Below are 25,165 nucleotides of genomic sequence, written 5' to 3' on the forward strand. Positions count from 1 at the left end.
TCAAGACCAGATAAATAAGTTAATCTCAAAATCTCCTGTGTTCAAACCATTATCCGCAGTCCTATTATAATGCAATTTATGAAATGCTCCTATCATGCAAATTAAAAATATTTTTGTTTAGGGGTGGAGACTGACTCCTAATTTTCTATGAAATGAATGACCATATGAGGTTGCCAAAATTTGTGTCAACACTGCTTAAGTTAAAACATTCAACCACACCCACCTTAGCACATTATTTCAGTTTGCTACGGGTGCATTGCAGCATCGAGTAGTTGCACCCTAGAAATTGTAGGGAGATGGCTGGAGCATTAGTGGCACGGTCATGCCACTGAAAGGTGAGTTTCTTGTGGTGTATAAACGGGACTTCAGTCTATCTGTATCTCCTGGCTTCAATCCAAATTCCGATTTGACCAAAGTTTCAGTCACAAACTCAACGTATTGGATTTAAATTACGCAATTTCAAAGGAAATAAGATAGTGTATTATAACCCTTGACGAAATTGAACTTAGACTTCAGTCAAAATGTCGATGGAATCATCTCCATTTTCTTCTTATCTTCTATTATTAGTCTCAACGCTCACATTATTCACGCGACTAATGATGGATAAACCGACAAAAAGCTAGTTGTCAATAACTTTAATCTCATTGGCACAGATTCAGGAGAGTCAAAACTCATGCAATTGCACTCTGTCAGTCCTCTCCATGCCGTAAATCCGCAGAAGATGAGTGTCTCCAGTCCCAATGCGCCTCGCTCATGGCGCTGCCTCTTGACTACTACCTCAATTCACGAGGCCAGAAATATTTAAGCGCCTATGAAAGAGACCCTCCGATCCAAACCATCAAATCCGTCTTCAAGCCACTTTGCATCCATGGCCTCTTCAAGTGAAATGCTTTCCCTTTCCTTTTTCCTCTTCCTCACAGTCTCGCAACCTCAAGCCAAAACTTTTCAACCCAAAGCCCTCCTCCTTCCTGTGACTAAGGACTCCTCATTACAACAATACACCACCCAAATCAAGCAAAGAACCCCTCTCGTGCCAATTAAGCTGACCATTGATGTTGGGGGCAACTTCATGTGGGTGAAGTGCGAGAAGGGATATGTCTCCTCTTCTTATAGGTATGTCCCATGCGGCTCCAAAATCTGCAAGATCTCAAGATCTGGGGCTTGTGTAGTTAAATGCCCCCCTCCGCACAGACCGGGATGCAACGACAACGCTTGCAGCCACTTCTCTTACAACCCGTACACCCGCATCTCCACCCTCGGCGAGATGGCGGCTGATGCCGTGTTGATTCAGTCCACTGATGGGAGGAGCTCCGGGCCCATGGTTTTCGTCCCAGGGCTGGTCTTCAGTTGCACCTTTCGTTCTCCTTCGCTTCTAAAGGGCCTTTCTAGTGGGGCTGAGGTATGAGGCACTATAGCTAATAGGCCATATGGCAATTGAAGTAGTCACCTAGATTCGGTCTAATTTGGACCATCTCAATCATATGGTGAATAGTGATTGGGCCACCATCTCAATCCTGTGTGGACCACACATGATCCCTAAGGTTGTAATGATTTTTTAATAAATTAGGTCCATACATAAAATGTGACGGTCTATGACATTTTAGCAAGACTCCATTTATTTCACCAAAACAAAAATGTAGCATTTCTGGAAAATGTTTTTCCAAAGAGTCAATTTTTAGGAAAATTATAATATTTTCCGATATTCAACCGAAACTTGAAAATGAACTAAAAAATATTTTCTACCATTTGATAAGGAAAATTTTTCTTCATGCACTCTTTTCAATAATAAATTTTTATTATTTTATTTTTTAAATCAATTTTTTATTTATATTTATATTTTCTTTTCTTTTCTTTCTTTTTCTTTTTCTTTTCTTTCTTTTTGTATTTTTCTTCCCTTCCGATCACTAACCATGGCAAGCTGGGCCGGGCTCACCAGATCTGGCGGGGCCCGAGCTCGCTTGAGGCTATTAGGCATGGCCGACAACCAACCAAGGAAGAAGAAAAAGAAAGAAAGAAAAGAAAAAAAGAAAAAGAAAATTTAAAAATAATTAAAAATCGATTTTAAAACTAAAAAAAATAAAAATAAAAAGGAAAATGTGTTTGGTGAAATAATGTTTCATCAAATAAATGAAGTACATTATATATTGTCTATTGATTAATATCGTGGCTAAGGTATATGCTAACACGGACTTAACAATGTTTCGCTCAGGGGATAGCTGGGCTTGGAAGATCGCTAGTTTCCCTCCCCTCGCTGTTTGCTTCAGCTTTCAAATTCCAACGTATCTTCGCCATGTGCTTAAGCTCATCCTCTCAATCAAATGGAGTCATCATCTTCGGGGACGGACCATATGAATTCCAACCAAAGAAGGAGGTCTCTAAGTCCCTCATGTACACTCCCCTAGTACGCAACCCAAAGAGCACGAGAAGATATTACTCCAAGGATGACCCTTCGACGGACTACTTCATCCGTCTCACCTCCATCAAGATCAATGGCCGAGCGGTTCCACTAAACATGTCGCTATTGCACATCAACGAAGAAGGCAAAGGGGGTACGAAGATCAGCACCTTTGATCCGTACACCGTGATGGAGAGCTCGATCTTCATGGCAGTCCTCAAAGTATTCATGGAAGAAACCAAGGGCGTGACTAGGGTTCCTAGTGTTAAGCCCTTCCAGTACTGCATAAGCTCCAAGAACCTGGGGAGTACAAGAGTTGGACCGCCCGTGCCCACCATCGATCTGGGGTTGCATCACAAGAGTGTGTCTTGGAGGATCTTTGGAGCGAATTCGATGGTGCAATTGAAGGATGACGTCTTATGTTTGGGGTTCGTCGATGGCGGCTTGAACCCGAGAACATCTGTGGTCATCGGAGGGCATCAATTGGAGGACAATCTCTTACAATTCGATCTTGTGAAACGGAGGTTGGGGTTCACCTCCTCGCTCTTGTACATGCAAACTACCTGTACCAACTTCAACTTTACTTCTTCTGTTTAAAGAAGTAGAGACTTTAGCATTCCACCGTCGTGCTCGTTTTCCGCCGTTTAATGCTGTCCTTGTGCTCGGTTTCTCATTCTGTTAATACTAAGGTGGATTATCTTTGACTATATAAGAAAAAGGTGGATTCTCTTTGCTTCTGCAATGTTATTAAAAATGGCCCTTCTTTGAATAAACGAGAAAGTTTTTCATAATATAACATATGCAACATCAACATGACATCCAAAATTTAAATTGATTTCTCCAGAAACTGCAACTTAACTCTCAGCCCAGTGGACGAACCTTAACATGTTCACAGGCGTTAATGCGATGTACCAGGAGAGAGGTGCGAGCTCGCACCACAATTGGTGACGTGTCATTTTGTAGCTACACTACAAAAAAAAAAAAAAAAAAATTGACATTTAAGTTCCATTTATTTTGCAGAAAATGTGATGTTTTAAAAAATTGTTTTCTAAAAGATCATTTTCTAGGAAATGATAATATTTTTTGGTATTTGGCTTAAATTTGAAAATGAACTGAAAAATATTTTTCATAATTTGGTATAGAAAATCTATTTTGATTTTTCTTAATAGATATATATTATTAGAGCACTAGTAACTTAAGTATGGGCAGCTGGAGAATCAAGAACTAGGACTAGAGTCCTATGTCTAGCCTTGATGGACCCCAACCAATTGGGCACGAGCATTAGAGCTTTGGGCTTGATCGTGATGGAATGGGGCTCAGCCTCAATGGACCTAGGCACAGGCCCTAGGGATCCAAGCATGGACACTGGGGTTCTAGGCTTAGGCACCAGAGACCTAATCTAGGATGCCAGGGTCCAAAAATTGATGTTTGAGTTTCTATGCCCAAATATAAAAGTTCGAGTCCAAGTGCCAATACCTAATTATTTTCCTTAAAGTAATTATAGATTTATTTGATTACAAAAATATTTTCCGTTAACTCATTTTGCTAAATGAATCAAACATTGGAAAATGAGGAAAATGGTTTTTGTAAAACAAACAAACCCTTAGTAACAATTAGTTACTATTTTAGCAGTGATTGTAATTGCCACTAGAAGATTTACTTAGGGTCACATAATCTCTACCACAGGCTATATCACTAAAAGTTTAGAAATATTACCAAAAAATTCTCAAACCTATTACACTTTTATCAATTTAGTTCTAAAAATTTAAATGTGTCAATTAAGTCCCATACATTTTCATATCTTTTTTCTAGTGGAGTCCATCTGGCCCATTTTAATCAGCAATTACTAACATGGATGCCAATCATTCTATGTGGCATAGTGCATGCTAGCGTGGAAGACTTTTATTAATATTTTAATATTTTTCAAAATATTTATTCATTTTTCTTCTCTTTTTCTTTATTGCTATTTTTTTTTTTATTGTCATGGTCAAGGGTCATCGACCGTGAGCAAAAATCATGGCCCTTGACTAACCTCACCCAAATCTAGGCAAGGTTGGCCTCACTTGAGGTTGCAATGGCCTTTGGGCAGGAGAGGGTGTCGCGGCCCTCACCAATGGCTAGTAAGGGCTTTGCTACCTTCAACCAGTGGTCAATGAGAGCCCAATGGTCCTCATCGACCATGGTAAAAAAGAAAAAAGAAAAGAAAAGAATACCAAAATAATAATAATAATTTTGAAACGATCTTAAAAAAGAAATTGAAAAAAATGTTCACATCAGCGCCGGACATACCAGGTAAGAAAGTCAATATCCACATCAATGTTTTCCAGCCAACATTAGCCCGTGTGGACTCAATTAGCAAAACTTGAAAAATGTTTAGGACTATATTGGCACAATTAAACGGTTAAATACTGAATTTGCACAAATGTAATAAGTTTGGAAGTTTTTTGATAATTTTATCCTAAAAGTTCTAATACCAATAGTAGCAATTGTTGTTTAAGTCGAGCATAATCACGGCTAAATTGTATGACAATAACAATAGTATATTTATTGTGACTTTTACAATGCTGCTAAATTGTATAGTAATAACAATAATATATCTATGGAAGTGTAATCGGGAATTGAATTTATTATAGGACTTATTATATTTGTTTCAGAAGATGACATGCCATCGCTCGGAGTTGAACCAAGATGCTCTAGTACTGTATTATTATTGTTATTATTTAGTACTGCTTTTGTTGTTATTATTAATAGTAGGAGTAGTAGATACCGACAGCAATGGGTAACCAAACATTTTTCGCCAACCTATGCTTTCATTGATTAAAAAACAACCCAATTTCAAGAAAAAATTTAATGAATAATTCTTCTAACGATCTCAAAAAAAAAAAAAAAAAAAAAAACCACAAAAAGCCACATTTGCAGTTTCCTTTTCTAATGAGACGGAGACCTCAACATAATAATCGTTCACAAAATAACTATGTGAAATAAAATCAAAGAACAACGCTGCAATCTCGCCCATAGAGTGTCCCTTGCTTGAATTCACCAATATTTTCCTAAAATTTGAATCTTATGTAACCTAACAAACAAGAAAAATAGGTCGGTTTCTACACCAAGAAAATAATCGAATAAGTCACGATTTGTAGGTGAATACATAGAAGCAGCTTCTCAAGGCTAGGGAAATCCAGTGCGTTATTGTCCAAAACCATATCAACATCTTCTGATCGTTCCTTGAAATTCGAGATTCGATTCCGCGAGACCCGACAATCTTGCTCTGCTTCGAAAAGGCCACTGTTGAACAGACGAAACTAAAATTACACGGCTAAGCAGCACGTTAGAGCAAGCTGCACTTGGCTGCACTAATCGCAAGAAGATTGAAAGCCAGTCACTGCATGTGAGTGGGACTGAAAGTGCACGAAATGGTAGTTATTATACCTTGACTCTCAGAGTCTAACGTGCAAATAAAGATATTGAAAAGGTTTTAAGATGTTTCGTTGGATATCATATGTTACAATTAGATCTATACACGTAGGATCGAAAATGATCCAACTCAAATTGATTCATTTAACTCAATTTAACCTATTTCCATGTAATATAAATCTAAGGATTCATCATATTGTTAAAACACTCAATTTGAGGAAAACTGATTTCTTATGATTTTTTTAAAAAAAAATTATTGCTAAAACATTTCCATGAAATACAAATTAAATGGAAAATTTTATAAAAGATTGAATTTAAAAAAATTTGATTCTTTTTTTTTCATTTTTCTTCTAAGTCCATGCCCAGTGACTTGTGAGGGTTAACTAGCTACTCTCGTTGGACTTAGAAGAAAAAATTGAAAAGAAAATAAGAAAATTATAAAAATTGGCTTTACATCTCTTTAGTCCAACTATACCTCATATGCGTTTAGAAATGGGTTTGTTTTTCTATTTTTCATATGGGTTAGAAATGAGTTAGTTATCAACCCATTTCAGAGCCATTAAGGGCACGCATGACAAAATTTTTATTTCTCAATTTCTTCTGTTTCTCTGTTCCTCGAACAGGTTTAGAATAGAAATTCGTTTGGTAATACAATTTGATTTCTCTATTTCTGAAACATATTTCTATTTCAGAAATAAAGAAATTGAAGAAATCGAAATTTTTAACTTCTCGAAGAAATCAGAAACTGAAATCAAACCATATAAAAGAACATTGTGCTTTCTCGCTAACTTAATTTACTCATAACCACAACTTCACAAATTATTGCTAATTTTCTTTTTCTTATTTTGCTCGTGTTTTTTTTTTTTTTGCATTTTTTTCAATTTCTTTTGATAACTTCCTCTTTAGGATGAAAGGCAATCGAATGGGTGCCCAATTTTAAAAAACAACCAAAGTTCTTAAATGCTTACTTAAAAACAATTGGGTTATTTCCTCCTAGAAAAGGCACGCGGGTGGCCAGTTGAAGAAAAAATTCTTATGTAATAGATGAATAAAAAACATGCCTAGAAATTTAACATTATTTGTTTATGGATTCAAAATTCTTGCAAAATCAAAATAATTAGATTGTTACACAATCTTGAATTTTAATTCAAAGGCAAGAGATTCAAGAGAATCTCTTTCTTTGCTATGCAGGGGTTATTAAAGGTTCATTGAGTAACAATAAAGAAATTAGGGATGAGCAATTAGACTGATTCAATTCGAAAATCAAAATAAACTGACCTTCCCTTGATTGGTTCCTAACCATAAACGTTACTTTAAGGTAAAATTCTCATATATTCCTTTACACCATTAATTTTATTTTGTCGATAATCTTGTATAATACTAGTTTTTTGATAAAATGACAAGGTTGTATAGGCGCCATTGATGACACCCATATTCATGCTTCCGCGGTACTTGTCTAAACCTATGCATGATGAGCTTGCAAACGATACATTAACCGAAGAGGGAAACCAAATAAATACGCTTAAGAAAACAATTGCTAATAAAATGGCAAGGGATAAAATAATATGCCGGAAATTCCATGAAATTGTATTTTTAACTTTTGTAATGTATTAGTATTATTTCGACTATTATTTTGTATTTGATGATTTTCTATATTGTTTTAGTATTATTTTGACTATTATTTTGTATTTGATGATTTCCTATGTTGTTATCTAATAAATTTATATTCCTAGAAATAGAAATTTTGTTTTGTTATCAAACGGATTTCTATTTCAAAAATAGAAATTTTGAATCATTATCAAATAAGTTTTTTTGCTTAGAAATTAAGAAATTGATTTCTTGTCAGAAATCAATTTCTGTTTCAGAAATTTTGTCATGTGCAGCCTAAGTTATTAGATAACTTTTTTATGATCCAATTAAGCCTATTTTTATAACTTAAGGCAATTCATTTATAACTAATTTTGCAAGAATGGTTACAATATGGATTTTAGACCCATTTTGCCATCTTTTAAGTACAACAAGTTGCTTTTGCTATAAATAAAATAAATAAAAAAAGTACAACAAGTTGCTGATGCAATCGGTCATATCCATGTCCAGATAAGATTGACACGTGAGCCTAACTCAGATATAAATCAGACTTCTTGTCCGATCGCAAGACAATTCGAAGTTGCCCGTTGGGGAGAATCATTGAATGGAAGCCACGCGCCTCTTGTCGGTGAAAATGTCTTTTCCATTTATTTTTTTAGGTTTGATATAATAGAGGAAATTATTATTGTTTAAAATGAAAATGTTTCATTCATTTTATTTATGATTGACTTTGTCCTCCCATTTCATCTAAAGATCAAACCTACATGATATTCTCTACTGTCAAGCTTGTGCACGTCCGCATAATTAGTATTTGTAGCTTGTATTGGGTTTTTTAACATTTTTATTTTTCTTTTCGTTTATTATCGCTCACGTAGGCCATAACTTAAGTTATGACCAGTTACGTGGCCTACATGGTAAACACATCTTTACATATGCTCTTTTATATGCTTTGGTGCCATTAATTTTTACATACAATTTTTAATGTAATTAACCATTGAGGGTAAAAGTATAAAAAAAGTCATAAACATATTGCATTGATACAAATTTAGTCCTAAACATTTTTATATCAGTACCAATTTAGTCTATCCGGCTAATTTTGACCAGCTGGTGCTAACGTGGATATCGTTCAGTGACCGGATGCTAACGTGGAAATTTTTTAATATTTTTTTAATATTTTTTGAATTTTTTCTTTTTTCTTTTCTTTTTTCCTTTTCTTTCTTCCTTCTTCTTTCTTGGACTATTCTAGCCACTGGGTGAGGGCCTTGAGGTTGAAGCCCTCGCCTGCCGCCGGTGAGGGTTACGGCCCTCGCCCGGCCTCTCCGCTAGCGGCTTCGCCCGGATCTAGGCGAGGGGCCAGCGAGGTTGGCCCCGCTCAATCCGAGCGAAGCCACCTCACCCACGGCCCTAGGTGAGGCCGCGACCCTTGCCGACAAATGGTGAGGGCTTTGCAGCCCTTGCTCGACCTCGCTAGGCCCGCAAGTGAGGTGGCTTTGCCCGGATCTGGGCAAGGCTAGCCTCTCTGGCCCCTCGCCCATGGCCGGCGATGCCAAGGCGAGGCTGGCCTTGCCCAGATCCGGGTGAAAGCCGCCTCGTCGGTGGCCCTAGGAGAGGCCGGGCGAGAGCTTCGAGGCCCTCGCCGGTCACTGTTGGAACAGTCCAAGGAGAAAGAATGAAGAAAAGAAAAGGAAAAAGAAATGAAAAAGGAAAAAAGAAAAGAAAAAAAAAAATTCAAAAAATCAAATAATATTAAAAAATTTCCACGTTAGTGTCCAGTCACCAATCGATGTCCACGTCGTGCCGGTCGGCGAAAATTAGTCGATTGATTGAATTGGTACCAATATAAAAATGTTTAGAACTGAATTAGTTCAATTAAAAAGTTTAAGACTGAATTTGTACCAATGCAATAAGTTTAAGACTTTTTTTTCGTACTTTTCCCCTCCTTGAGTTCTGTTCATCATATTATGGTCTTTGATGTGTAAAATTCTTAGGTCAAAAGAAGATCATTAGTTTGGTAAGACATGCTATGAACCGAACGTGCTTGCTTCTGTGCTGCTGATTTTTCAAATGACCAGTGTGTATTTGGTAATTTTTATAAAACCATGCATGCTGAATTAGGCGATGTTGTCATCATGAGGATTGCTTGTCATGTGGCTGGTCTTTGTTGTCAAAAAGTTTCAAAAAAATAAAAACATTTCTTATGTTTCATGAGCGTCACGAAGTTGCATGGAAAACTCTATTTTCCAGAGCTTACCATTGGTCATTTTTCAACTTTTATAAATTCAAGTGATGCAAATTTTGAAATGCGTTCTTCATTAAACTTACAAAAAGCATTTTATACTTTGATTTGACACTAATTCATTAAATTTGAAACTCATTAGGATGTTCAAAAGAGCCTGATCAGAGTGCTGTTAAGTCCGCACCTAGGTTCTTCTTAAACGTCCGAAAGTGTTTGATAATTTTGATGAATTTAGTGTGCTTTTCTGAAAACTTTCAAAAACCCAAAGTTGTAGATAACGATCTCAGTTTTCTTTTGATATTAATTTTGGTGTAATCGAGACGTTTGATCGTTCAAAGAACCCGATTAGTGTGCCGACTTTTTTGCACCCGGGTTCCAAAATTTATTTCCTAAGAACATCAAATTTGTTTCAAAATTCCAATAAAGTTAATGTGTTTGTTGGTTACAATTCAAAACTCAAAAATCTTCCTTTAAGGACTTGTTTGCATCTATTTCAAAACCCTTGCCCTTAATTGCAAATTCTTGAAAGATTCAATTCTTTGAGTTACTTTCTTTGTGTTTCATTTCATTGGCTATGTTGTTTACATACTTGGATGATTGTAATTGCTTTGAATGAATAAGTGACCCTCTTTGGTTCACTTTCTTTGGATCATTGTTTGAGAATCAAGGTCTCATGGCCTAAGTGTATGAATTTCTATTGTCTTTTGCATGTGATTTCTAGATGAATGATTTACGATCGATGCATGCATATGGGGTAAACCAAGAGGGGCACATCTACATCCGAATTTATGAATCATTCGACCTTGACCACTACTTATGAACGTAAGGGATGGCCAAGTATAGATAGCTAAAATTAATCAATTAATGAACATAGGATGGCTCGATATGCATGAACATCAAGGCCGGCCCTGAGGCCATGTTTTGTGTGATGAATTGTTTCTAGTTTCTTGAACTTGTCTACATGAAGTGATTGCATTTGATTGAATTTTTGAATGCTAGTTTAGCATTAGCTTAGGATTAGAATAGTTCAAAGGCGATTCCTAGGGAAGACAACCAAAAAGACTTGAAGAAGGTAGAATGGTCGATGTCCAATCCAACTCCTTTGCATTGTACTTATTCATTTCCCCAACATATATCTCGGGTTTTCCATTCGTTTTTATAAATACCCGACCAGTTGTCTTTCCTTCTTCTTCTTCTTCTTTTTTCTGCACCTAGGATGATTGCCAACAAATTTTTTTTTGGGTGTTTATTTCTTGTCTTGTAATTTAGCTTACTTGATTGCTTTCCCTTTCATTTTGATAGTTGGTGTAAAATGGCATGAACGAACCATCCATGCATGGCATTAAGAGTCAAATTTGCACGAAAATGTAAAAAGATTGCATGACCACCTTAAATAACAATCTAACTCGAAAGGACACTAATAGACATCCATTGGCATAACCCAAGTTTCTGAGCCCATGAAATTTATGGGTTCCATGGAAATCAAATTAAGTCTCCCTTCCCTTGATTGGGTTTCTAGTCGGCCCCCAACAAAGAGGTTAGTGGCGACTCTCAGATAATATTTTTTAGGTTGTCTAAAACACTTAAAATGAACAAGGAACAGGTTTGGGAGAACTTGTGTTCTCGATTGATAGACCTCTCAGACAAACATTAAGAATGATGCTTTCGAGCTCTCTTTATGAGATGTGCCTTGTGGACTATCACTAGAACAAATACCTATGAATCTATTCCTAGGGATCAAAAGCCCAGAGTAGGACGTAATAGACTTAAAGTCGATGTGCATGTCGCTACATTACATGCCCAGTTTGAACTTTTGCTGTCCGCGGGTATTGAACCATGCTTTTGCTATGTACGTGTAATATAATCAAAGTTAATGACTTGAAAAATCAAGATTAGATGAACATGAGAGCAAACTTATAATGAACCAAAGAAATTTGATTGAATATAGTAGCATTCTGCATTTAGCAGAACACCTCTTTGTTGCTAGATAGAGATAAATATGTGTTCATCAATTATCTTACGTGGGATGCATTAATTAAATACTATATCGTAAGCCGGTGTTCCGTCGGGTTTGAACAGCCCCCAGTTTTGCTCGACGCCAGCAGGTTTCTGATTCTCATTGAACATGGCGAAGATGAAGCCTCCCAAGCTACGGTCCGAATGCTTAGGCGTCCCGGTATTGGCCAGAAACCTCTTCACAAGGTTCTGATTATAAGTTTGTGCAAGCTCTGGAGTGGTGAAATCCCCATTTCCAGCAGAAGGCCAGCCGCTCTCTGAAATTACCAAATTCACATTGGTCACGCCTTCCTTCTCAATCGCCCAATAAAAGGCGTCGACCATCGCATCGAGCAAGTTCGAGTAACTCAAGGAGCCATCCTGAACCACTGTGCCGGTCGCGGTGAATTGAGCATAATCCAATCTCACGTTGGCTGAATCGGAGGCATATGCAAAGTATGGATAAACATTAATCATCAATGGCGAGCCACTGCTTGACAGAAACTTTACGATCCCGGCCATGTTGGTACGAGCCGCGTCAGAAAATGTGGTGCTCGACGGCGGGTAAGAATTCCCTAAGGTAGTAGCAGCGACCACAGTAGTTACGCCTATTTCGTTGTATCCATAGCTATCAACAACACTCTGTAGATTCTGAATCGCAGGTAGTACATACTGAGCTAAATCTCCAGGGACCACTTCGTTACCGGCCGTTAGATATGCAATATTGACACCATTGATGAACGGTTGCACGTAGGTGTCGAACCATGTCTTAGCCGCATCGACGCTCGATGCTATGCTTTGTAAATCCTGATTTTTTGTGCCCAACGTTACCTCTATCCCGCTATCTTTCAGCGCAGTGAGTGCGTCAGGGTTCGGATCAAAGAGCCGCAACTTGCCGATCTTGTGGCGCTGGTAGAGTTGGACCACAGCTGCCGAAGAAGGGAGGTTGTTCCCGATCATTCCATAGCTCACGCCGACATCGAGCCTGGCCTCCGTGATTGCGACTTGGTGATGAACAAATGCGAGTGTCAATAACATGAGAATGATATTGACCAATGCCATCTCCGGGATCGTTGTTACCCTACCCCAAGCGCATGAAATTAATCATCAGTCAGTAATCCAAAACCCTTCAAAACATAGTAACATTAGTCCAATGCTGCTATTTTTCCAACAATGACATAACAAACAATAAAATATGAGAATTAGTTCCTTTTATCCAATAACATCGCCATTTGAGAGGAGAAATAAGCAAAAACTCAGGTAAAGCTCAAAGCGAAACTAACAATATCATGAGCCCGAATTTACCTACTATCCGCTTAGCTTCTGTTGCCCTCCGCGAATATTAGGACCTTTCTAAATGTATGGATGTATCCTAAGAGAAGAAAGGGACACCTTGGTAGCTATATATACTAATGTTAAGGCCATAATATATGGATATTACTCGGAGGATATCAGAGACCATTATTATCCGCGATTTACATGACATTTAAGGACGATTAGAAATGCATCTCAAACTTCGTTTTAGGCAAAAAATCACAACTATCCATGGATACCCGATATTTGCAGCACACATCAACATCATTATCCAAGACGATCAAGGAAGATATAATAATTTGCAAATCAAGAGACCATGCGATTTGGGAAGTGGCCTTACCTCTTTTACCATGTTTCACATTTCTTTCGTGGGCAATAGCGTGAATTAAGCACATAACAATACTTAAATCCTCATCTTTTTTTTTCGTTGGAAGAATACATTATGTGTTCCAAAAAAGTTATAAACCTATTGCATTAGTACCAATTCAGTTTTAAACTTTTTAATTGGACCAATTCAGTCCTAAACCTTTTTATATCGGTACAAATTTAGTCCATCCGGCTAATTTTGGCCGACTGGCGCTGACGTGGACATCAGTCGGTGACCGGACACGACGTGAAATTTTTTAAATATTTTTTTAATAATTTTTTGAATTTTTTCCTTTTTCTTTTCTTTTTTCTTTTTTTTTTTTTTCTTCCTTCTTCCTCCTTGGACTGTTTCAGCCACTAGGCGAGGGCCTCAAGCCCTCGCCTCTGCGGTGAGGGTCGCGGCCCTCGCCCGGCCTCTCCGTTGGCGGCTTTGCCCGAATATGGGCGAGGCTAGCCTCACCAACCGCAGCGAGGGGCCGGCGAGGCTGGCCTAGCCCAGATTTGAGCAAAGCTGCCTCGCCCGTGGCCCTGGGCGAGGCCAAGTGAGGGCCGCAACCCTCCCCGGTGGCTGGCGAGGGCTTCGCGGCCCTTGCTCGGCCTCGCTCAGGGCCGCAGGCGAGGCGGCTTCGCCGGCTTGGGTGAGGCCGAGCGAGGGCCGCAGGCGAGGGCCACGACCCTTGCCAGCCACCGGAGGCTCACCAACCACTGCCGGAACAGTCCAAGGAGGAAGAAGGAAGAAAAAATAAAAGGAAAAAGAAAAATTCAAAAAAAAATTCAAAAAAATTTTCAAAAATATTTAAAAATATTAAAAATTTCCACGTTAGCATCCAGTCATTGACCAATGTCCACGTTAGCGCTGGCCGGCCAAAATTAGCCAGATGGATTGAATTGGTACCGATATAAAAAGGTTTAGAACTGAATTAGTCCAATTAAAACGTTTATGACTGAATTGGTATAAATGCAATATGTTTAGGATTTTTTTGGTACTTTTCCCAACCATTAACTATAGAAAATGATAAATAAAAATATTCATCGAATTGGACATGCAAAATGCGGACTATAAAATTGAACATATTGAATATGTATAACAGAAAAACTAGAGAAGAAGAGCAAAATGAATCGTGTTTGTTTAAATCAGAAGTAGCCATGGAACTTGTCTCATCTGAAAGTGCCACTATAAAGTACGGGCATTCATTCGAATTATCTATCAGCATCACAATGGATTGCATACTTTCTTTGCCCTAGGGGACGTTAAACATATATATATTGGTAGTCTTAAATTTAATATCCATATCCGGATAAGATTGACACGTGGGTTCCTTTTGAAAGAAGGTTATAATATATGGACAAAGATAATGGCACGTTGCAAACTTTCTTCATAAAAAGCATGTATTGACGTTGTATGTGCCTTTTGTAGAGGTCGCTCTAAAATTTAGAGCATCTTTACTCTTAGGCTACGTTTGGCAGTCGGGATAAAATTCGGAAAATGATATAATTTATCCTATCCTACGTTTGGTACTCACTTGGGATAGGATAAAATCGGATACAAGGGGGATATAGACAGGATAAAATTATCCCATGGGAGAGGTGGTATAAAGGTGGATAAGATTTTAATATCCATAATAGGAAAGTTATTTTTCTTGAATAACAAATTTATTAAATTAACAAAATTGAAATTATATTTCAATATAAATAATATTTGAATTCTAATTTAAGAAAATAAAAATAAAAAATAAAAAAAATTTTAATTAATCTTATTTTAATTTATATATTCAATTTTAATTCTATTTTATAATAAACATTCAATCTATAAATTAAATATTTATATTTATTATATATTTTAGGTATTTTTGTATTTTAAATATGTTAGTACAGTTTACTATTTGATAAATTTTTATTAAAGAATGATGAAAGGGAAAAAAGAAATAATAATGAAAATAATATAAAAAGATGAAAAATAAAATAAATAATAAAGAATAAATAAATTAAGGAATAGTGTTACGAGATATTTTCACTATCTTCATTTATGAATATTTAGGTTCATTTATAATGATATGCCGTTTATATAAAAAAAAAAAAAAATGTACATCCGATGTGAACATATCTTCATTTATGAATATTTAGGTTCATTTATAATTATATGCACCAAAAAAAAAAATGTACATGATGTGAACATATCCGAGGACGGGATATAAAAAAATCCCAGGATTTCATATCCTATCATATCCAATCCTATCCCGATTAGAAAACCGGACGACCAAACGTAGTACAAGATATATTGATTTTTTTAATTTATTTTAAGGGGACTTCTAGGTCATTGAAATGAATCCAAGTCAGTCTATGACCATTTCAGGGTCCTTTTCATCAAGAATAATGTTGTCACGAGATATTGCCACGTAAGATTTTAGATCATGATTCAAGTCATTTTGGGGAGGTTTCATTGTCAGTAAAAGTAAAAATACGAAGAGAAGGACAGCTTTGATTCACTAAATTGATGGATTAGTGGACATCGGGGGAAAATGGTCATGCAGCATATGCAACTATTATTAGAAGAACAGCTTTCAGACGAATCTCGGCATATGCTCTCGAGCATATCAGAGGCTGCAAACGACAGATCTCTCTCATCAACCAATTAACATTCTTTAATCTTTATCTCATGGATCAAGATGATTATTCAAGTTATAAATTCCTCATCTGAAAAAAATAGAAAAAATCACCTGCAATTCAGGCCAATTTATGTGGCCCTTCATTAATTTCAAAACACAAAAAGATTGAAAAACTTCATGGTGGCATTTCCCTAAGCTTAACTATGAAGTTGAAGTATGAGATGGTGGTTTGCCGGAACAGGAGAGAAGAGCTGAATCCAAGCCTTGATGTGGGCACATCAAATTGCAACAAGTTGCCCTGTATTATCAATTAAGTTGGATCACAACTGATCACGGCATAATTATAACTATCAGAATTGCGTAATATGCGGTTGTATATTCTCTTTGCAGAAGAACCTAAATATCACAGCAAACAAGAGAGAAGGAGAACAATATACCATAAGTTTTTATGTGGAAAACCCAAAATAGGAAAAATCACGGAATGCTGATCAAAGAATCGCTCCACTATAATCAAAGGATTACAATTAACACTTTAATGGTGATTCTCTCACAATAAGTCCTCATAGTTGTCATAAAACATATTCTCACTTGATAAACTCTTAAGATTTCTCGTGTTTACGCACATTGTTGAAGACTCTTATGATCTCTCTAGAGTATTTTCTTGCACACTAAGAAACCTCTACCCAAACCCTTTTGTTTATAGTGGCAGACCTCCACCCAAGTTAGGAATCCTCCCTAAATGATTAGAATTCCTCTGATTTGGGCAATCACAAGGATAGATTCGATCTTGATATTCTTCCTAAATAAGACTCATTACTTAGATTTCTTCTTTTTCAGTGTCCCACCATTATAGGACTCCTTCCTATTAGGCATTTTTGATGAGTAATATCAAATATTTCAAATTGACTCCCATACATGTTGGGTTGCTCCCAACGTCCTCCAATTGATGTCCTCCAATCACCATTGATGTCCTTGGACTCTTCACTCTTTCCCCAAACTCCAAACACAACACACCCTCCTTCACTTGCACCATTGAATTAGCCCTAAACATCCTCTGAACCACACTGCTACTTTGCAGCCCTAGGTCAACTTGTGGCATGCTCAGCCCAACCATCGTGCTTGATGCTATTAGAGTCGAAGCAATTTTGAAGGGCTTCACCCATGGGACCCTCTAAGCTTGCAAGAGCTCCTTCATGAAAACCCCAACCACGGCCTTGTAGATTGAGGAGTGGATCACAGTGTACAGGTTTATAGTGTTGATATTGGCACCTTCGTTGCCTACTTTGTCGAAGCCCAATAGGGATGCATTCAAGGGGACTTGTTTTTCATCGATTTTTATGGACTTAAACCCTAATGAAGTACTCTATTGAGAGCTCACTTGAATAGTAGTTTGTTACAATGCTCACTGGGTTGATGATCATGAAGTGCATATGAGAACTTTAAGACATCAATCTCAAGAATCATCATGTAGGGCGCGCCGCCAAAGAAGGCCACTCCATTAAAACTTGAGGATGACCTCTAACAAATGGCAAACTTCCTGTCATAGCCGAAGAATGAAGAGAATTGAGAACGGAGTAAAATGCTGGACCCTTCCTAACCTTGCCATCATCCCCAAGGCCCCACTAGCCAAGCCTTTTAGGAACAATGGGGCCCCACATGTGAAGAGGAATTTGGACATCAAGATGGCTAAGCTTATCTGGGTTCGACCCATTACTAGACCACCATAATAACCTAGCTCAGTTCCCTATATGTGGTAATGCGGGCCACAATATTGTTTGGGGAAAGGTTGCACGTGTTGTTATACCATTCAGGCAAGGGTTAATTGGAGTAGCCAATGCAAAAACCAAAGTTGGTGAGGGAGCATTGGGTTAAGCGGTAGCAAACTGGGCTGTAGGAGGACGATGAGTAGCCTTTGTTGCAAAGAGGTGTTAGGGAGTACCGGGGTAACAATTCTCCAAGAACTAAATCCAATCTAAGATCAATTTTCCCTCAAAACTAAACCAATCAAAATTGACTTAACCACTGCAACAACCGGCCAATACAACATCACAATAAGTAACTATAACACTTAAAAGATAAGGAGACAAAGCCAAAAATAACACCAAGATTTTTACGTGGAAACCCCAATGTGGGAAAAATAACAGACCACCCAAAAACTTCTACTAATCACTAAAAATAGTAGAATACACAAAGTGTTCTTCTCTAGTCATACACTATAATCGTATTTCCTTACTGCAGAGGTAGATTACCATAAACAGAGCAAGAAAACCATAACTATGATTGGAGAATTCAATGGAGGTTCTCAAGGAACAAAACCAATCAACTTGTAACTGTTAGTCTCATGAACAACATACTTAAATTTGAGCCAATTCCTCAACGTTTGGCCTTCAAATTAAGATCACAAAACTTTGTCCTCTTTCTTTTTCTTCTCCTTTTTCCTTTTAATGCTCCCTTAGTCTCACTCCTCTCTCTTTTTTTCACTTACCTGCTACACTAGACACACGGGCATTTTTTCTCTTTCTTTTTATTTTGCCTTTTGACTTTTCCTCCTTTTTTTTTTTTTTTTGTTTTGTATGAATGTTAGCTGGGCCCACAAGAGGCGGACCTAGCCAACAAATCTCCACCTCTGCCTCATGTGGGAAGTTCCATCATGCTTGCTTTGTTTCCATAAGAGTCAAGTTTCACCATGTGCCAAGCTTTGGTTATCAAACGAATCCATAGTAATCAACGTAAACTTTTTCAAGTAAAAAGAGATTCTCTTCTAATTTCTCTCGAATCCAATGATACTTCATATCAACATAATAGCATTCATAAATAGCATTCATGCTATCATAATACATAACAAACTTCTCTTGCTTCAAGCCAAACTCTAATTGGAATTTCTGCATCCATAAGAGTTTTTTTACCTCTTTCGGTGATAATGATATACTCTGCTTTAGTTGTAGACAAAACAAATTTTTGTAATATTGATTGTCATGAAATTGTTGGAGAAAACTTCCTTATTGTTTTGAAATTGACAAAACATTTCCATCAGTCTAATCTGAAGACTTGTAGACTCAAATGTCAAAGTCTGAAGACCTCCAAACTCAAGATTTAAAGTCTACCCTCACTGATAGTTTCTAGACCGACGAAGAGAAGACTTATCCAGATGCGAGTTTATCTTTAAGGATTTGGTTCGTATGGTTGAAAAAGATCTTACGGTTGGAGATAACACATCGTGATTGATTATTCTTATTGAAATCAATTCGAATAATTAGATCTATTGAAAGACGAAGTATACTTGGAAAGTTCTACTTATGGAAACCTAGATCCTAATTGAATGGACAAGCATGATTAGTAGGCTATCATCACATTCCTTAAATAACTTAAGATCTCCTTGATTGATTTTATCCAACGGATAGATTAGAAGAACTCTTTTGGAAAGTGCCAACGATTATAAAGGCATTGAGGAGTATATAAGGATAACGCTCAAGTTATTCGAGTGTGTGCGTGAAAGAAAAATTTCGAAGTCTGAAGCTCCTTGGTCTTTGCTATTTCAATCGCTAAGCTTAAGTTGTATTCAAAAGAAAGATCAAACACTTGTGAGACCTTGAGAAAGTGTAGTAGAGTTTCTACACTGTGGAATCAAGGACGTGATACTATAAAATCTCTTTTGGTTCATAGTGAAATCCAGCCAGTGGGCTGTCAGTGCGGGAGAGTGGACATAGGCTTGGTCTAAGCCAAACCACTATAAACCTTGTGTTTCAATTCTCTTTCCTCGAACTCCTTACTTTAATTCGTGGTTTTATATAACTGTTTATAGCCTTTTACATCTTCAATATATTATCCTTTAAAGACAAGTTAATTTGTTAAGTCTTGCATAAAATTCTTTTAACACCTATCACCCCCCCTTTATGTGTCATTACTAGCCCTATCAGAAACAATTAGCCTTACAAAAGTCATAATGTAACCCGATATGGACTTTTAAGAATCAACATCACCAACATAATTTCCGTCTGAGTAGCTACTCAACTCAAGCTTTCCATTTCCATGACACAAAAAGAATTTGGGAGTGCCTTTCAGATAACTCAAAGTCAATTTAACAACGGTCCAATTCTCTATACCTTAATTTGAGAGAAACCTGTCACAACACTAACTAAATGAATAATATATGGTCTTGTACAATCCATCATATACATCAAACTACTCATAACCAATGCATAAGGATTTTTCATCATTTCTTCATTCTCTTTCTAACTTATAGGACACTATCCACTACTCAACTTGGATTAGCCTACAATTGGAGTACTTACAGGTTTACATGTGTTTATGTTGAATCTTTTCAACACCTTTTCAATGTATTTCTTTTGAGATAACCAAAGTTTCTTGTTCTTTCTATCCAAGTAATTCTCATGTTAAGGATTTGCTTAGCTAGTCCCAAATCTTCCATTGCAAAAGCTTTACTCAATTCATTTTTTAAGCTTTTGATTTTCTTAGTATCATGCCTAACAATCAACATGTCATCCACTTAGAGTAGGAGGATGAGAAAATCACTATCTCAGAATCTTTTCATAAAAACATAAGAATCAAAGTTGGTTTTACCATATCCATGCTCTTCCATTAATAATCCAAACCTCATGTACCACTGTCTTGGTGATTGCTTGAGATCATATAAGCTTTTTCTCAACTTGCATACAAGATGTTCCTTGCCTTTAGTTTTAAAACCCTTCGGTTGCTCCATATATATTAAGTCTCCAAAAAGAAAAGCTTTCTTTATATCAAACTATTCAATTTATAAATTTTTAAGCCGGTGGCCAACCCAAGAACAACTCGAAGAGAAGTCATTTTTACAATTGGTGAAAATCTCTCCAAAGTCAATTCATTTTTTTTTTTTTTTGACGAAAGCCCTTCACAACAAGCCTAACATTGTATTGTGATTGCAAACTACTTTCTTTTGTTTTCAACTTATACATTCACTTATTTGTGAGTATTCTTTTACCCTTAGGCAACTTTACCAATTCAAATGTGTGGTTCTTATGTAAGGATTTGGGCTCCTCTTATATGGCTTCATGCCACTTATTCTTTTGATCACATAACATGGTTTTTTTCATAAGTTTCTAGCTTTCCAGCATCAATGAGTAAGAAAAACTCATGCGGCTAATATTTCTATGAATGTTTACGCTCTCTTTCAAAGCTTCTCACTTGAGATAAGATCGACTATCAGCTTAATTGGCTCCACTGGCTCAACGGGCTGTTCTTGCTCAACCAATTATTCTTACTTAATTATTTCAATTGTTTCAGCTGAAGAATCAACATTTTGTGAGGATTTACCATTTTCATGATTTCTATGCACTTCTCTCATGTGATATCCATCCAATATGGTAGGAGAATTTAGGTTGAAACTAACATAACGTTGAGCTACATTCTTTGACCTCCCTAGCTTGTCGATGTCTTCAATGAGTTGATGCTAAAAGAAAACCTCATATTAGCTTCTAATAACTTTCTTTGCAACTGGATCCAATAACCTATAGCCAAATTCTTTATATCTATAACCCAAGAAGATACACTACTTAGACTTGTTATTAAGCTTCGACCCTTCATCTCTCGATCATGCACAAATGGTCGGCAATCAAACACTTTTAAGATGATTGTAGAAAACATCTTTCACACTCCAAACACTTTGCAAACATCCCCTTTAAGTGGAATTGGTGGAGAAAGATTTATCAAGTCCATTGTTGTTCTCATCGCTTCGCCCGAGAATGACTTTGGCAACCTCGCATGAGTACACCAAATCTAATCGTTAATTGCCCGGTTCATTCTCTCTACTACTCTATTTTGATGTGATATTTTTGGAACAATCTTCTCTAACTTGATACCATAATCCCTACAGTAATGTTCAAATGGGCCTTTACTTTCACAACCGTTGTCAGTTAGAATTCTTCCCAGTTTTTCTTTCCACATTAATATGAAATTGTTTAAAAGCTACAAGCACCTGATCTTTAGATTTTAAAGCGATGGCCTGCACTTTTCCAAAGCATTCATCAATAAATAGAATAGGCACACATAGATGTATAATGGTTTGACTTATAACCAAGCCTACATACATTGTGACATTTGGAATTTCCTACATTAGTCAATAATATTTATGATATAAAGATAGTGAATGTCACGAATGAAATCTCAAGTTGGATTATGAACTTTGTAATGTGCAAAAGAACCAAAATGAATTTTCCATTTCCGTGATTTTTGAAAAGAGATTCCATTAGGAATAAAATTAATGAGCATTTTTACATAGGTTGATTACACAAAGTGACTGTAAAAGACATATCACCCTAGTAATTGCTAATAGAGACTGATATACTCCAAAATACTCATTGAATAATCATCAAGTTATAAAATTCTTGAGTTGAGATTCTCCTAGCATCTAATAAATTTTGTTGAATGCTTTAGTTGGTTCAAAATATTTTTTCAGAATTATTAGTGTTTAGCATCTAATAAATATTGATTTCATTGTTTTTGTACTAAAATGTTTATATCTAGTAAGTTAGAAAATATATATATTTATTTTTAGTCACATTAAGTTGCTTGTAACTTTTGTATTAAAAACTTTTCTCTCTTTTGCACTTAGTGTTTTTAACCCAAGATCATCATTACTTTTAACCTTGGTCACTTCTTTTTATCGCTTGGTAACTCTTATCAAGTCTTCCAAGTACATTTCTTTCTTTGATCATATATCCCATCTCAAAACTCTTCAAGTTTTCAACTTTCGTTTTCAATCTCACTTTTTAACCTTTCTAAGTGTAAGTAAAGGTTTGAGACATGTGTTGTTGTAGTCTTAACCTCCGGTGTATAGCTAAATTTACAATGGAATTTTGTGTTACTCTCCTTATAGAGTAGACCACATTAACCAAACCATGTAAATCCAGTGTCAAATTATTTATTTGTCTTATTTATTTTATTGTTCAATCGCCTTCTTCCAGCAACAATTTGTATTGGAGTCATGCTTGATTGGTTGAACCAAATTGTTTGTGTTAGAATAAGGAAAGCAAAATCAACATATGAGAAGGAAATATGCAAGTTGAGATTTATATTTACTAGAGAAATCTCACTTACCCCATGTCCAGGAGAAGTTAGATTCTATGAAGCGAGCCAATTGGGATTGGTTGGATAGATGGTCATTGGGCATTATTCGACTAATATTGGATTTGATGAATGCCTTGTCGAACATGTACAATTAGCCTTTTGTCATCAATAAGGTCTACTTTAATGCAAAATCTGTTTTACTTAAGATGTGCAAAAGTGCATCAAGAGTTGAGTATATCAATGAATTCAATATTGTTGCTAGTCAATTAAGCTCGATTGAGATTGACTTTGATGATAAGGTACATGCTTTGATTCTGTCATTATCTAATAGTTGGAATACTATTGTTACTATAGTTAGTAATTCCTCTTGATTACGAAGCTTGATGTTTGATGAAGTTTGCAATTTAATTTCAAGTTAATACATCCATAAGAGACAATTTGGTGAATAGGTCTACTGGTTTAATAGGTGAAGGTATTTGAAAAACTAGTTTGCGTGTTAGCAAGGATAGTGCAAACTCGAAAAGACATAGCATGCCTAGAAGAGTTGGTGTTGTTTGTTGGAATTGAGGCAACATGGGACATCTAAGAAAGGTTTGCCTTAAGAACGAGAAGGGTAAGGCTATTGGAGTTGATAATTGTGTCTTATCTATCATTGAAGATTCTTTGTTCAACGGATGGACTATGGAATTTGGTCGTTAGTTTCATAATACATTAAACAGACTGGTTTACTGCTTATTAGTGCAAGAATAGTGTCATAGTACAGTTGACGAACAATGCCAACTGTGGTATTGTGGGTGTTTGTAATGTTGGAATCAAAATGGATCTTGGTATCATAAGAACATTGACTAAAGTGAGACGTGCTATGAATTGTAGAAGAATATAATTTCTTTTAGTGCCTTGATTTCAGCCGGATGTAAGTATATTTCAAAATGAGAGGTTTAGAAAGTCATTCAAAATGTCTTGGTGATAACAAGCGGAATTTAGTAACTCGTATGAACTTCCAAGGGAAGCCTGAAAGTTTTGAGGGAAAATCTATCTGTTCTGTACCGCTTTCTGTCATATAATGTCGTGATTTTCTTTAATAGATGCCACTATTTTTTCCCTGGGGGTTGTTTTAAAATGGCACATGGCGATTCCGTCCTAAAGTATAATTACTTCGCAAAAAGAGACAAATGGGGACATGCAAAAAACATCCCAGTCTGGATAATGTGCCATTGCTCTTTTCCCTTTGACTAATAACAGAGGAGATGGAGATGGAGGACCTGGGTGGCAGGAACCATATAAAGGCAATATAGTATGGACCTTTTAGACATTGACAATGTCGCGTGTAATGTTTAGATTTAAATTAGGTGTCCTCAACCATGCCACATTGACATATGATCTCATTGCAAGCATCAAATATCTGCGAAGGTTGATTTACTCTAAATTGCAATAAATCATATCAATTGTCATCAGTACTCATGGAAATTGTCCTTAATCTCCCCGTAACTTCTTACACATCCTTAATGTCTCGATAACTTTTTACACACTCACGTAGATTTATCTCATGTGAAAATGCCGTGTATAAAATACAGACGTTGCCGTTAGGGAAATTAAAGGCATTTTTCTTTTTTTACTTTACATAACTAATATCTTAGCCGATTCAAGTTGACTGAAAGTCTAATGAATATCCATATCCGGATCAGATTGACACGTCGATTCCTTTCAAAAGAAGATTACATAAAAGGACAAAGACGAGCAAGTTAATCATATTTCTTTAACAAAAGCACTTACCACGCATGCCTTTTATAGTGGTCGCTCTAGACTTTATAGCATCTTTACTCTTAAAATATGAAATATTTTCACTGTTGCATATACATTTTAAGTGGACTTCTAGGTCATTGAATAAGCCCAAGTCAGTCTACGACCGTCAGACTCCTTTTCATCGAGAATAATATTTTCACGGGAGATCGCGAATAGGATTTTTTTTTTTTTTTTTTTTTTGCTCAAATCGCAAATAAGATATTAGTCGTGATTTGAGTCATATTGTGGAGATTTTGTCGTACATGATAGGAAATATGCAAAGGGAGAACTAAAATCGCACCCCAGGCCGAGCTTGAATGACTAGTCATCGATTCAATCAATTGATAGATTAGTGGCCACTAGGGGAAAACAGGTCGTGATATGCAACCATCATGAGAAGGACAGCTC

The 25,165-nt window shown here is 36.6% G+C and overlaps 2 protein-coding genes across 2 annotated transcripts; one reads left to right on the plus strand and one right to left on the minus strand.

Moving 5' to 3' along the window:
• Positions 1-868: 868 nt before the first annotated feature.
• Positions 869-2,992, plus strand: LOC104434665 (probable aspartic proteinase GIP2). The gene is made up of 2 exons (XM_010047550.2): positions 869-1,399; positions 2,210-2,992. Exons 1-2 carry the CDS (start codon positions 869-871, stop codon positions 2,990-2,992), a joined length of 1,314 nt encoding a protein of 437 aa, XP_010045852.2.
• An 8,671-nt stretch (positions 2,993-11,663) lies between these two features.
• Positions 11,664-12,689, minus strand: LOC104434666 (probable glucan endo-1,3-beta-glucosidase BG4). Its single transcript, XM_010047551.2, has one exon. The coding sequence runs from the start codon at positions 12,687-12,689 to the stop codon at positions 11,664-11,666; it is 1,026 nt and encodes a 341-aa protein (XP_010045853.2).
• Between the last annotated feature and the right edge of the window lie 12,476 nt (positions 12,690-25,165).

Source organism: Eucalyptus grandis, chromosome 2 (genome assembly GCF_016545825.1).
Source record: "Eucalyptus grandis isolate ANBG69807.140 chromosome 2, ASM1654582v1, whole genome shotgun sequence".
Taxonomy (NCBI): Eukaryota; Viridiplantae; Streptophyta; class Magnoliopsida; order Myrtales; family Myrtaceae; genus Eucalyptus; species Eucalyptus grandis.